The sequence below is a fragment of the Harpegnathos saltator genome, unplaced genomic scaffold (assembly GCF_003227715.2).
Source record: "Harpegnathos saltator strain DR-91 unplaced genomic scaffold, Hsal_v8.6 scaffold182, whole genome shotgun sequence".
NCBI lineage: Eukaryota > Metazoa > Arthropoda > Insecta > Hymenoptera > Formicidae > Harpegnathos > Harpegnathos saltator.
Window position 1 is genome coordinate 149318 of NW_020229964.1, and position 13634 is coordinate 162951.

At 39.5% G+C, this 13634-nt stretch overlaps 3 protein-coding genes across 7 annotated transcripts in view; 2 read left to right on the top strand and 1 right to left on the bottom strand.

Annotated features, from left to right (window-relative positions):
- mRpL54 (mitochondrial ribosomal protein L54) overlaps nucleotides 1-8558 on the top strand; it is a 118894-nt gene extending 110336 nt beyond the window's left edge. For 2 of the 4 annotated variants that reach the window (XM_019845533.2, XM_025297646.1), the window contains exons 4-5: nucleotides 7369-7486; nucleotides 7888-8558. In XM_019845533.2, the coding sequence (XP_019701092.1) occupies nucleotides 7393-7486; nucleotides 7888-8180 (387 nt within the window). In that variant the 5' untranslated portion in view covers nucleotides 7369-7392 and the 3' untranslated portion in view covers nucleotides 8181-8558. Of the gene's footprint in view, nucleotides 1-7105; nucleotides 7213-7368; nucleotides 7487-7887 lie in introns of those variants that run through there. The other 2 variants (XM_011156018.3, XM_011156019.3) reach the window with 2 other exon arrangements.
- On the bottom strand, nucleotides 201-4882 carry LOC105192120 (uncharacterized). Its single transcript, XM_011156020.3, has 4 exons — nucleotides 4728-4882; nucleotides 3706-3847; nucleotides 3057-3128; nucleotides 201-2722 (listed from the first exon to the last, which is right to left on the bottom strand). Exons 1-4 carry the CDS (start codon nucleotides 4781-4783, stop codon nucleotides 2588-2590), a joined length of 405 nt encoding a protein of 134 aa, XP_011154322.2. The 5' UTR covers nucleotides 4784-4882; the 3' UTR covers nucleotides 201-2587.
- Nucleotides 8559-8728: 170 nt separating the features above from the next.
- LOC105192118 (chitinase-3-like protein 1) lies at nucleotides 8729-13498 on the top strand. 2 transcript variants are annotated; one of them, XM_025297644.1, is made up of 5 exons: nucleotides 8729-8854; nucleotides 11100-11175; nucleotides 11256-11923; nucleotides 12473-12759; nucleotides 12918-13498. In XM_025297644.1, the coding sequence occupies exons 2-5, from the start codon at nucleotides 11100-11102 to the stop codon at nucleotides 13345-13347; spliced, it is 1461 nt and encodes a 486-aa protein (XP_025153429.1). In that variant the 5' UTR covers nucleotides 8729-8854; the 3' UTR covers nucleotides 13348-13498. The 2 variants fall into 2 exon arrangements, with proteins under 2 accessions (XP_025153429.1, XP_011154318.1); XM_011156016.2 differs by lacking the exon at nucleotides 8729-8854 and adding an exon at nucleotides 9955-10059.
- The last annotated feature ends 136 nt before the right edge of the window (nucleotides 13499-13634 follow it).

The following is a 13634-nucleotide window of genomic DNA, read 5'->3' on the forward strand; positions in this document are numbered from 1 at the left end:
ACTTATTTGTTTGTGGCCACTTACAAGCGTGAATTTATAGAGAAATTTAGTGTATCTGTTATCTGCTAATTATGTTATTTGCTAAGCACATTTTTCTTATTTTATCCCGTTGCATTTCTCTCTTGTGTGACTAAGAATTAGCAACAATAATAATAATAAACTATTACTATTATTAAAATGTTTATACAACACGCGTGACATCGATAGTTACGACATCGTAAATTATTAAATTGATTTTACTCTGTTCATGTGAACGCAAACTGCGTCTGTTACTAGGCCAGTTTTATGCCGTCGTATAAACGTGTATAGTTAATGAAAAGCGTGGTAGTAGATGCGGAAAATTGAGCCCATGGCATATGCACACACGCACACACACACACACGCACAAACGTAAGTAACGAGACACGAGCGGCGAGCAAACTAACTAATCACGGTGGATAATTTTCGGACTGTAATCGACCGCTGGCTGAGCAATTCGCTCAATGCTTAAGTTTTATCGCTTCGAAATTTGGCCGCTTGCATTTGTTCTGCATGTGTGCTTCCGGCTGTAAAGTTTCGCATTCGCTCCTCACGAAGGATTCTACGATTTCGCGGGGCGTTTTTCCGAAGATTTTGCCGGCGAGCGCGCCTCTCCGCCTCTTTGAAGTAATCCGGATACGCAACTTGAGCGATTTTGAAGCGACGCCGAGGATTATCGATGGAACGAGAGCTTTCGCTTCGCGAATGAATCCATCGTGTAATTAGATTCTTATTAAGAGCCCCATCGAGAGAAAGAGTAGCTCGTGCAAGAACGAACACACGGTATACGATAGGCGCGTATTCCATTTCCATATCCGCCGATACACCCCGTATAATCGGCTGTGCTATTTGTGCTATGCGAAAGGAGATTCAGTCGGGAACGAATGGCGTTTAATGCTTTCAAGCGCTCTCTTCTTCGAGCGAGCTTTGACTTTCAGATACGAAGCGACCAGGTGCCCCCTCGATTAAATCTCTCGCCGATAATCGGCGCTTAAGCTATCGTAATATCGTTGAAAACGCGGCGAGCGAATCGTTATGCGCGCCTATATCGAGTGCGCAGCGTCCGGTGCAGCATTACTACTGATAATTGTTTCGAATAATTCGAGCAACTTTTTTCGCATCTCGTTGCGGCATCGCCGCCGCCGAGCGACGAGTCTACTCGATTCGTTCATCCAATATGCGAGAGATTACGCTTTACCGATAGGTATGCGCACATGGGCAGATTTTTATTTTAGTAAAGTAGTCATTCTGCACGTAATTCTACAGCCGAGAAACATTCCACCATAATTTATTGTCTCTTCCCTTCGCATGCGCTATTTGTATTTTAAAAACCTGTTGAAGAGGCTGCGTTCCTTGCCGGATGAATTCTACCGTATGACAGTTTGTTCCTGTATTAACTATCAAAAACAATGAAATGAGTGATTTGGAAAACGTAAAATAAGAAAGACAATTTTATATGAGAAGAATTATGATATTCGATATATTTCATATTCGAAAAGAGTGAGATATATACGTTTGGATTCACTCCAAACGATAGTGAAAATATTGCCACTCGAAATCGTTAAAGTGAATGATTCGATTAAGCTAGAGAGTAAACCTCGGCCCCACGCCCGCGAGGAGCGAATGTTTCAATCAATTAGAATAAATTTGTTCCTGTAACGGTGTGTCGAAAACAAATTTACTTTTCAACTTGGAATGATAATATTCACTCGGCGATTTGGAGTGGAAAATTCTCTCTGCGGAGGAAACGAGTAGAAAATCGCTCGAATTTCCAAACGACTCGACTGTCATTCTGCTTCCCGAGTGAAAGTTCACTCCGAGAGAAAGTACTCTAAATTTCTTGAAGTAAGACCTCTCGGGAAAGAACGAGAATTTGACCTGTCGCTCCGTTTTTTTTCGAAACTTCCCTCCGGGAAATTCAGGGAATTTTTTCTAAATTTCTCCGGGTAATATCTCTCTCCCCGGGGGGGGGGGCTGAAATTTCACTTGAACGAAAGCTCAGAGAGTAGAAGACGACTCGTTAAGGAAAAGGAGTTTTTTCCCACGGCGTTTTCTCGGCTCATCGCGGCGAGGTTTTTCGCGCATTTTCGAGCGCCGCCGACATTATTGCATTTTAGCCCGGAGCTTTATCACATCTGTATAGAGAAGAGCTTCAATACATTTCTGTCTCGGCATCCGAGGGCTTTGTGAGCGGAACAAAAGGTATAAATGCGTATCGAATATAATGCGCCGCCGAAACGGCATTACTTGCATTTCTACGTAAATTCATCGCTGTCGCGCGCGCTTCATGCGAATTTCGTCGTTCTTACAATTATCCAGCGACTCCACCGCGGATCACTCGTGCAATCAGCCGTGATTGATATCTCGATAGCTCGAAAATCGCAGCTCGCAATGATCGCGACGGAGTCGTCAGTTGGCGGTAATGAAGAGTAATAACGTCGAACCGCGTCGCGCGCGCTGTCACGCGATCGACTGGAGTAAAACATAAGGAACGCGGCGAAGGGTGATCGACCGCGCGATATTCGCTGATGACAAAGACGACTACGAGAGATTACGAGAGAATGACTGATTACGAAGCTGCTTGATTTTCGGTCGTCTCGTCGCAGGCCGTCGCCTTTCCTTCGTGGCAGCAAATGTACTCCGGACTCTCCAAGCCGGTGAACGACCAGCGCGCCGTGTCGCAGGACTTCGCATACACCGCTACCTGCAAAAGTAACCGAATTAATTCCTCGAATCGCCGAAATCGCCGCCAACGCTGACTGGCTCAATTTTTCGACGCGTTTCTCTCTCTCTCTCTCTCTCTCTCTCTCTCTCTCTCTCTCTTGACACGCGGATCACGCTCTGCATTCGGTTGGCGCGTCAATTAATGAATACCGCATCGAGATCTGCGTACGCGCGCTCAGCTCTGATTATATTTACTTGCTCGTTATTATTTGCGCAAATTTACTCCCATGTAACAATTTCGTCGTACGATAATGCGCCGAGCGCTCGTTTATTTTTACCCGTTATTTCGCCGACCGATCGGACCGCACGCTCACCTTTAAATTCTCGATGTGCGCGTTCAATTTTTCGCAGATCAACATCGCCGCCTTGTCCCGAGCGCTTACGGCCTAAACACAAAAAGATGTCAATCTCGATGTTACTCGTTTACTTCCCGATCAGCCTGCAGTAATACTTCCAATAGACGGCGTGATGAAGTGATTAGTAGGAAGAATTAACGCAAGAATGATTTAAGGTAGAAAAGTCATATTTCAACGGATGTTAAGCATATCATTCGCCAAGATGCAGAAGACACGATGACGAGGAAAGGAGGAGTGGTTAAAAATATGGTATTAATAAAAATATGGTCAATAATAAATAGTATACAGTATAAATAGTATAGTAAATAGGAAAAAAATGCAGATTGGATATGTGGAAGAAACGATCGAAAGAAAAGATCTGGGGCTCGATGAGGACGAATGTATGGCTTTCTCAAGGATATCGGCAGGCTAATTTAGAATAGCGCGTTCCTAATTTTTTCAGGGTAGCGAAGGGAGGATTAGAGTTAATATTATCTTTGTAGAAAAGTGAAAGCCACGGCATCATATAGATACGTATTTTGTTCCACAAAGCAGGCAGCTAACGGCAACCTGGCAGCTAAAAGCGGGAAGGAAATGATATTTAAACAATGCGGAAGGGTATATTTACCAAGGCGATGCACAATTGCTCGCAGTCGATGCCTCCTCGATCGCAGCTGACGTTGTGCTGAAGCGTGTACTCAATTATCGGTTCCGTTCCCGAAATATTGAACGCGGCGCAACTGCACGCACCCTCCGCGACCTGCTCTTGCCTTGCTCGAGAAAACATTCCTTGTGACACTTGGTGATACTTAATGACGGGGAATTTGTAGAGTCAATAGGAGCTAGGCGCGATAACTGCGAATAATGATTTCTGCGGAGGGACGATAACAGCGACGAATTTCCTTCTCGGATATTTCCCCCTTATAAAGTCGCGAGTCGCGCGGAGTCGCGATCAGTGCGTTTTCCGAACTCGCGCTCGATCGAAATTACCCTGCGCGAAGCCCCGTCGTCGGAATCTCTGAAGATGCTCTCTGTGAATTCCTCGAAGTGAATTTAGAGTAACACTCGAGTATGAAATATAAGCAGAGTAAAAACTGTCCGAGTTGCGCTCAAATTCGAGTGACTTTCTACTCGCATAGAGTGAATTTTCTCACTCTGAATCGTCTGTGTGAGTATTGTCAGATTGAAAAGCGAAAAATCACAAGCCCAAAAGTTTTCTCTAATTTTTTTTCTCTTTTGTTCTCCTTTTCTCTCAAGAAAGTATAAACAATAGTTCGAAACAATGAATGCATCTTTCAGAGTAAATAAAAAATTATGTATCAAGAAATTCTGATTCTGAAATTCAGATTTAAAACTTGTGTCTAAAATAGCGTGACGTTTTCCTATCGCTGTCGCAGGAACAAGTTCACTCTGACTGAAATATTCACTCGCACGCAGAGAGCAGAATTCACTCTAAGCTTGAGCGGAACATTCGCTCTTACACGATCTTAAGCGGTTTTCACTGTCGGCCAAAACGCGTGAATTTTCACTGATTTCCAGTGAGATTTCAAGAGGCAAAAAACAGAGAGCAGAATGAGAGATCTGAGATTTTACAAGTCTTACTGGTTTGTTTCGCTACCGCTTGAATTGCGAATACGATCGATATCTTACGTCGCAAGAGGCAGCAGGATCATCAACAGGACCGCGGGACATGTCGTTCTTTCCATCGCGCCTCACGACCGCACTTCGTATGACGAACGATTTTCAGTCCGCGAGTATCGCGGACGATCGAACAGTGCGCATATATATACGCTCGCGCTATCACCGGTGCATACGCGCAAATGCAACAGAATGCATGCGTAATCACACGATACCATTGTTAATCGCGGTATCCTCTTGGCGGTTCGAATTTTACACCAATATCCACGCGACGTTCCCACAGAGATAATCACTGTCGCGCTGTAACTCGAGGATATATCGAACGTGCGTGCATGCATCCGGTATGTAATACGTGCGTGCGTGCAATGCGTCGTATTGCACGTGCTCTGTATATGTGTGTTTGTGTGTGTATGTACAATAGATATATAACAAATACACGATATTCCCATTAACGCGAATGCCATAGAGACGCGCATAAACATTGAACATTCTATTTTTCCATCCGACGCTTCTTTGTAATATTCCGTTATTCAATCGCGAAGAGTTTCTGCAACCAGTAAGAGCCAGCTGTTGAGAATGATTGTTGAGAATAATTATTTCCGCGGGAACAAAATAATATCGCACGCGCCGAAAGATTGTCAGCCTTCTAAATCGTTTAATTTAGACTGGATTTTGGCAGCCTTTTTGAATTCCTTTTATGATTGTATTACTTTGCTACATCCAGACTGTAAAATATATAAAATATTTCATCGACGTTATTTTCTTCCTTTGGAAATAATTATTTATGACTATCCTTCTGTGTAATTCATATCGACTTTAAAAATTCTCCATTAACGTTCAAGTAGAGCTTTAATATTAACTATTGGGTGTGTGAATATGACTCCGCCCTTTCCCAACAGATGTTGCTTTTAGTATTGTTAACGTGTACTAATAACTGGCAACACTTGTATTCGATAGTACTTCATGTCAACTTTCAAACGCACTACGTGAAATTTGGTTTAAGTGTAAGCAACAAGTGTTTTATCCTACTTGAAAATGTCGGTTTTCGTTCCAAACAAACATTATTTGCGGGAAGTATTATTAGACTATTTTATTGCAAAGAAAAGTGCAGCGGAAACTTATCGTTTGCTTGTGGAGATTTACGGTGATCATGCTCCATTTAATACAACTTGTAAGGAATGGTTTCGACGATTTCAAAATAATGATTTTGGAACTGAGGACAGAGAACATGGGAAACCACCAAAAAAAATTTGAAGATACTGAATTGGAAGCATTATTGACAGAGGATTGTTGCCAAACTATTAAAGGAGAAGTTTACCGACGACAACTAATGCGTTTGAAGCGAGCCATAGAAGAAAAACGGCCAGAATGGGTGAATAGGCACAGCAAATTAATTCTTCAGCATGATAATGCCAAACCGCATACCGTAGAAGTCGTGAAAAGATATTTAGATGGACAGGACTGGGAAGTGCTACTCCACCCGCCATATTCGCCAGACATAGCTCCTTCAGATTACTTGTTCCGGACGATGCAGTCAGATCTTACGGGAGAACGGTTCACTTCATACGAAAGTATCAAAATTTGGCTTGATAATTGGATCAGCTCAAAAGATCAGGACTTCTTCAGGCAAGGAATACATAAATTACCTGAAAGATGGGCGAAGGTTGTAACTGCAGATGGAGCATACTTTCAATAAACTTTTCTTTAATTTTCTAAACAAGCAAATGTATTTTATTTTAACAAAAAAGGGCGGAGTCATATTCACACACCCAATATTATATTATTTATCTTCGAAAAAGATTTATCTTTAGTTAAAAATTTATTCTCCTTTTTTTCAAGGACGTATAAATAATAGTTCAAAATGATGAATACATTTTTCAAATGAATTAAAAATTTATCAAGAATATAAAATGTATCAAGAAATTCGGGTCAGATCGAAACTTGTGTTTGAAATAGCGTGAATCTTCGTTGTTTGTCAATAATTTTATTAAAAACCAAAGAATTTATTTAGAAACATTTTATTTGAGTTTATTATTTAAAAATCGAAAAAGAGGAACGCAAATTCTATTTATTTAAAATCACAACGTCATCTTACTACGTGACTGCCTCATTTATGAATAATTATATACAATAGTTTTTTTTAACGTATTATCAAGACCTATTGAGTCACACTAAATGATAAGTAAAATAAGATGCTGATTTATCATTTAGACTTATTAAAATCTCAATTTCTAATTAAAAACGGTAGCGACTCGTAGCAGAATTTTTAGAACTACATTTTTCAATATCCGATTCACGCGTTGACTGATGAATTGCCTGTTTGGCGCCATCTGGTCTTATCACGGAGAATCAGACGTTTAATAGGTTTAATAGGTTCAAAGTTCCTCCGTTAGGTGGCGTTACTTTTTGAATGAAAAGTTGAGGTTGTGTAAGTCACAGAATTTATTGAAGTTTTTGTTTTTAAATCACAATAATTGAAAACAAAATATTGGAAAAAGTGAGTAAGAAAAAGGAAGCTATAATATTATCTGTCTTGAAAAGAAGATTTATCAACAAAAAGTCATGCCATTTTAATTTAATCTAATCTAACCTGACTTTCTTATTTATTTCTTTGTTTAATTAATTAAATTTTTCTTTATTTATTCAAACGCAGGTATCCTTTATAAAGTTGAACAGGATGAATTCTATTATCTGCCGGCTTTTCCACTTTCCAAAAGGCTCTGTATTGCTGATTCAACATGCGATACAAGCAAGAAGTTACGCTATATTAAGTAAGATACTTTAATTATGTTACTATATTTTATATTGATAAATTCCTAGTAAACATCAAATGACAGTAACATCAATATTATAATTTACCACTCAAGTAAGTTATAAATGCGATATATTGCATATGACAGTTGTTGCATTATAACATTATACATATGTTGTAATAATTGTTGAATAGAAAATTATAACATTGATATAATGTTGCTCGATGTTTACTTAATTATTATTTGAAAGGCTGATTAAAGAAGCTGTATATGAAAGAGAACTGTATATTCAATATTTACTTTCATTTGTTGATCATGTCTATCAAATATATGTTTATAATTAAATATAATTAATTAAATGTAATCTTATAACTAAGTGTATTTTAATATCTATAATAATAATATTTCATAAAATTCAGTGTCGAAGAAACCAAAGAAATCATTCTCAGTCTCAGTCGAGAAGAAGGTATTATCAGTAGAAACAGATCCTTATAAGCTCCAAAGTCATGTATGTGGCACAAACATCTACAAAGAAGGAGAAGATGTTAAGATAAAGTCAGATTCAGAATATCCCAGCTGGTTGTGGAATATTAGAACTGGTCCTCCTCCACCTCTGGAAGAAATGGATCCAAATACCAAGCAATACTGGAGAAGATTGCGATTATTAGGCTTAAGGAGAAACAACAAAATCAAAGGAACCAAGAAATTTTAATTTATGCAATGTAAAAGTACATGGAATAATATTAAAATACCTTTGCACATATTGTATTATAGTTTTTGTACATGTAAATAAGTGCAGAAGTTGAAGGATGAAAAATGAAGATCGAGAGATTACACATAATTGTTGTTGTTTACTAATGTGCTTGATATTGACAAAGCCTGTGACGTGAATTGTGCAAGCTTCGCACTGTACTATTATTAGTACTCGCGCATTACTACGGTCGTACGAGTAGGGAACAAGATTACGATTGCCGTGACTTATCTGAACATTGATTAAAGCGGTCGGCTCACAGCATGTGCTGAAAGGGATAAGCATCTTGGGTACACAAACGAGCTTACTCACTGTAATCAGCGGCACATCGCACGGAAAAATAGACCCGTCGTTAATGATAAATTGGGCGTTGTCCCGCACCACCTATAAGGAAGTGTACGACATTATCGTAATTCCTCCGCGACTTAGTTTATTTGTTAGCAATTAGAAACCTCTGCTGCGTCGAGGTATAAAGATCGCGTTAATAGACCGCCATCTGATACGAGTATACGCGTCCCGTATTTAAATATCGGCCGTTCTAATCGATACATTGTGATTTTCGACCGCTTGAATAAGCGCGTCACCGAGATATTCCCGACGAAGAAGAAAACGACTTCGGCGATCGCTGATCGAAGGTAATTAATCAAACGTAATTAAGTAAGGGTAATTGACAAGTAATTTTTATAGGACGAATTTTGCATTTTGGCTATTCTCTCAAATATGTCTCGGTTTCGATCTCGTTTCTCATTCAGCTCTCGACAATTTAAATTTGAATTTAAATCGGGCCTGTAATTTATTAGGATTTAAAGTTTGGTACTCTTTCATATATGAATATGCAAAAACACATCGATCTAATTGGACTCGCATGGGTGTTTAAATAAGATCCTCAATTCGCATCGACGATGTGTTAAGTAAAACGTTAATTGCGACAACTTGTTTACGCGATTTTTCATTCGCGCACAGTTAATGTAACATCTGTTCTCATAACTACACATATATTTCTCCGATTATTGTTACGTCAATTTATGCGGTGTTGCTCAATAATGTCTCACACTTGCGAGATGTTTACGTGAATTACGAATTCGCGCGTAATACGATAAACGTAAAGAAAAATAATAAAATCACGTTAAATCTATCATCTCTTTGGCTCTGCATCAGTTACACGATATAGATTAAGGGCTGCGTTATTTTATATCGCTATGATCGTAACACATTTTCAAGAGAATACCGCTGAAACAATTAATTATTTCTCGCGAATGTTATAAAGTAAAAGTGCCAAAATGCCGGGGGGCACGTACCTAAACTCTGGATATTCTTATTATTTTGATCTTCAAATGCAAATATTGAAACATTTAACAAAGAATTTATTCAACATATGTGTGTGTGTGTGTGTGTAGTGTTTTCTATATTGAAAGTTTAAATATTTAAGACTAAAACAATAAGAGTGTCTAGAATTAAATACGTGTACCGGCCATTGGTGTTTTTACCTTGCGATACAAAACATTAAACTTATACATGTGACATGTATGTCAGGTCAGGTCTGCGGATTCATTGTCGGATCAACTGTTCAAAGAAAAAATAAAAAAAAAAGAAATAAAAAAAGGAAAGGACACACAAATTACGTAGTGACGTTCGCTGCACCTGTGTGTTCTCATGCGATGACGTTAATAATGTGTACATATTCGTGCAAATGAATTAATTTATCGGCATCATCATGGTTAAACAAGCGAAACGAACGATAATTGCACCGGTGCACCGGTATATATAAGCCGAGTCGACGGCTGAAAATTTGGTTCTTTCGGTCACGTAATACTCGCAGGGCTCGAGAATCGTTCACAAGGTGAGAGCGACATACTTAAGTTACCTTAACGGTCGCGGTTGATATCTATCACCTATAAAAATCAACATCTCGAACGGTATCGATGAGAAAGAGAAAAGAGAGCGAAAACCGATATATAACCGAAATATAAAAGAAACACGTATTCAAATGTAAAAAAACTCGTATTAACAATCGTCACTTGAAATTCGTCTCGTGTGAAAGACATACTCGGAATCTAATTGAGAGTTTGATCTAAGTTTTTTTTTTCTTTCAGCTGAACTATGTGATACGTGCGACTTACCTGTACCTGCGATTCAGCTGAAAAACTCACATCTAACTCTAAATTTATATCGAAGTATTTCGCTTCAGATAAGTTTGAGATACTTAAAACTTGCGAGTTTTTTCATCCAGAGGTAGATGTGAATTTTCCAGTTGCATTGCAATTACAGATATAATATGCATATATCGTTCTGAAAAACATTATTATATATAATTATATAAAATTATATCTGATTATATGCAAATTATATTTAATTGTGTATATATATATGACATATATATATATAAATTTCTTTTTACATATACATTATATATTTTTATATATTACTATATATAATAATACATATATATATATAACATCTATATTATTACATATATATTATTATATAATTACATATATCCATACGAAAGAAAAATATTGTCGAATATGAAAAGAGAGCAAAAAAATTTCATTCAATTAAATGTCGGCGTCACAGGCTGCCACAAGTATTTACTTCAATTGCATTTGTATAAGAGTATTTTTCTCAATGCGAACATATATAGTTGCATATAATATAAAAACAAAATTTTGTATAATTAATTTTTACCGGGGTACCAAATGACTGAACTGAAAGATTTGAAATTCATTCCATCTCTTTGGAATTCATTCATTCCCCGAAGATCTTATATGAGATACAAGTCATAAATAAATTATTAAATATCATTGGGAATAAACGATTGTTAATACGGGTTACTAAGACTCCAAGGACAGAAATTCACCTCGCCAAACGATGAATTTGCAGATGAATCGTTGGATATTCGCTCTTGCAGCTTTAGCCGCCTTGGCTTCCGCTGCGCCGGATCATGAAAGTCAAACGGGTAAGTATCAAACAATCAGAGTTTTTCCTGTGGTATATTGACATAGCATTGATACAACGTTCTTTTCTCCGATTACGCAGACAGGATTGTGTGCTACTACGGTAGCTGGGCTGTTTACCGACCAGGCAGTGGCAAATGCTCAGTCGAGGATATTGACCCGACACTGTGTACCCATCTCATCTATACCTTCGTTGGAATATCTACTGAGGGTGACGTGAGAGTCTTGGACTCATGGAACGATCTTTCCGACAATTATGGCAAAGACGCTTTCGGTAGATTCAACGCGCTTCGTAAATTGAGCCCCAGTACCAAGACACTTGTCGCAATTGGTGGATGGAACGAGGGGTCCCTCAAGTACTCCACAGTAATGGCCAATTCGGCAACACGTGCCAGATTCGTCAAGAACGTCGTGGACTTTACGTTAAAATACAACTTCGACGGCTTCGACTTGGACTGGGAGTATCCTAATCAACGCGGCGGCAAACCGGAAGACGTACAGAACTTCGTGTCGTTGACGAAGGAACTCAGAACTGAATTCGACAAACATGGCCTTATCCTCAGTGCTGCCGTTGGCGCTGCCGAAACCTCCGCCTCTCAATCTTATAATATCCCCGAAATATCGAAATACTTGCACTTCATCAACATAATGTCGTACGATCTTCACGGTTCGTGGGAGAAGCATACCGGTCACAACGCTCCGCTTTATGCGCGCCCGGACGAGACTGGAAACGACCTTAAGCTCAATGTTGTGAGTATCTCGGCTTTCTTCCGTTTTAACTACCCTCGAAGAGGTAACTTACGTTAAAGCTCCTTTGGCGTGGAACGCCTTGATCGATGACGTCAGAAACGAGAAAACGCAAACTCGAAACTTTTTTATGCCATTTTTAAGCAGAAGATATATATATGAAAAAATACTTCAAGTCGCTAGAGTATACTTGTAAGAGATACTCCAAACACTACTCTTTCTCCCTTGAAAGTCAATCATTAACCGTAAAAAAGCCGTAACTTGAGATTAATCATACGGTATAATTGCACATGCGCGTGACTAGATCTCATATTAGTCTCATTTTATGGTTGTTAATTAACTATCAAGGGAGAAGTATAGTATCCAGAGCATTTTGCAAGTATATTCTAGCCATCTTTATATCTTCGATATCTCGCTTGATAAGTTTAAAAAGAGACAAGACCGTTAAGACAGATCTGAGTTCACATTTCAGTATCTCAAAGCAAGTTCCAAGTAATACTTTTAGAACAACGGACGACAGCACTCGCTGAGATAACGCCTTCTTTTCCGCAGGACGCATGCGTGAACTATTGGCTGGACCAAGGTTGCCCGCCCAACAAAATAGTTGTCGGTGTGCCATTCTACGGCAGATCCTTCACCCTCGCCGACCCAAAAAATAATGGACTTAGAGCTCCTACAACTGGACCTGGCGCCGCTGGACAGTACACTCGTGAGGGTGGAATGCTCGGTTACAACGAAATCTGCACGAACTTGAAACAAGGCTGGTCCATGGTCCGCCAAGAGGACAGCACCCCGTATGCCTACAATGGCAACCAATGGGTTGGCTACGATGACGTGACGTAAGCGTTTTTTTAATCATAAATTCTCTCAAGTGGCATTTCTACTCATTTCAATGACACAATGATTCTCTTTCGTTCTCTCCACTCTTCCAATGCGACATCGAGCGAAGACATTCGGCATAACGCAGATATTGCATATATCATCTCTTGTTTCACAGCTCTCTCAAGGTGAAAACTAACTACATCAAATCGAAGAAACTCGGTGGCGTGATGTTGTGGAGTGTCGAAACCGACGACTTCAGGGGTGAGTGCGGCGTGAAGTATCCTCTACTCAAAACACTCAACGCTGAGCTGAGAGGAGGAGTCCCGGTGCCACCACCCGTAGACCCTAAGCCGACCGAGAAACCATTCACTACGCAACCACCGGCAACTCAGCCACCGGCAACTCAGCCACCGATGCCACCGCCTAGTGGTCTTTGCACGAAGAACGGTTTCGTACGAGATCCGAATGATTGCAGCAAATTTTACCAGTGCGCAAACAACGGCGGTACATGGCAGATGACACCATTCCACTGTCCGAGCGGGACGGCCTTCGACCCCCAAATCAATGGTTGCAATCACAGAAGTTCAGTTCCTGGATGCAATTAAATAATTAGACGGTGCCAACTGTGCCATCCGACGACGGGTGGCGCGACAATGCTTTTCTACCTGATACATCCTGTGCAATACAAAAAACGAAATATTTCTTTGCATTCTTTATTATCTATGTAAATATCCTAATTAAATACTTTCTCATGTTCGCATTAGTAACATACAACTTTCCCTTGGTCCATTCTATAAAGTGAGTCGCTTTATTCATAACTTATTCGTAATAAATCGCGCAATATCATTTATGTCACACGTACGCGTATTAGGGCTAAAATATTCATATAAAT

Coding starts and splice junctions, on each gene's coding strand:
- LOC105192120 (XM_011156020.3), bottom strand. CDS start 4,783: ATGGAAAGAACGACATGTCCCGCGGTCCTGTTGATGATCCTGCTGCCT. Junction 3,848..4,727: donor ATCCTGCTGCCTCTTGCGAC/GTAAGATATCGA, acceptor TTCTCGAGCAAG/GCAAGAGCAGGTCGCGGAGG. Junction 2,723..3,056: donor CGCACATCGAGAATTTAAAG/GTGAGCGTGCGG, acceptor TTACTTTTGCAG/GTAGCGGTGTATGCGAAGTC.
- LOC105192118 (XM_025297644.1), top strand. CDS start 11,100: ATGAATCGTTGGATATTCGCTCTTGCAGCTTTAGCCGCCTTGGCTTCC. Junction 11,176..11,255: donor GGATCATGAAAGTCAAACGG/GTAAGTATCAAA, acceptor CCGATTACGCAG/ACAGGATTGTGTGCTACTAC. Junction 12,760..12,917: donor GTTGGCTACGATGACGTGAC/GTAAGCGTTTTT, acceptor CTTGTTTCACAG/CTCTCTCAAGGTGAAAACTA.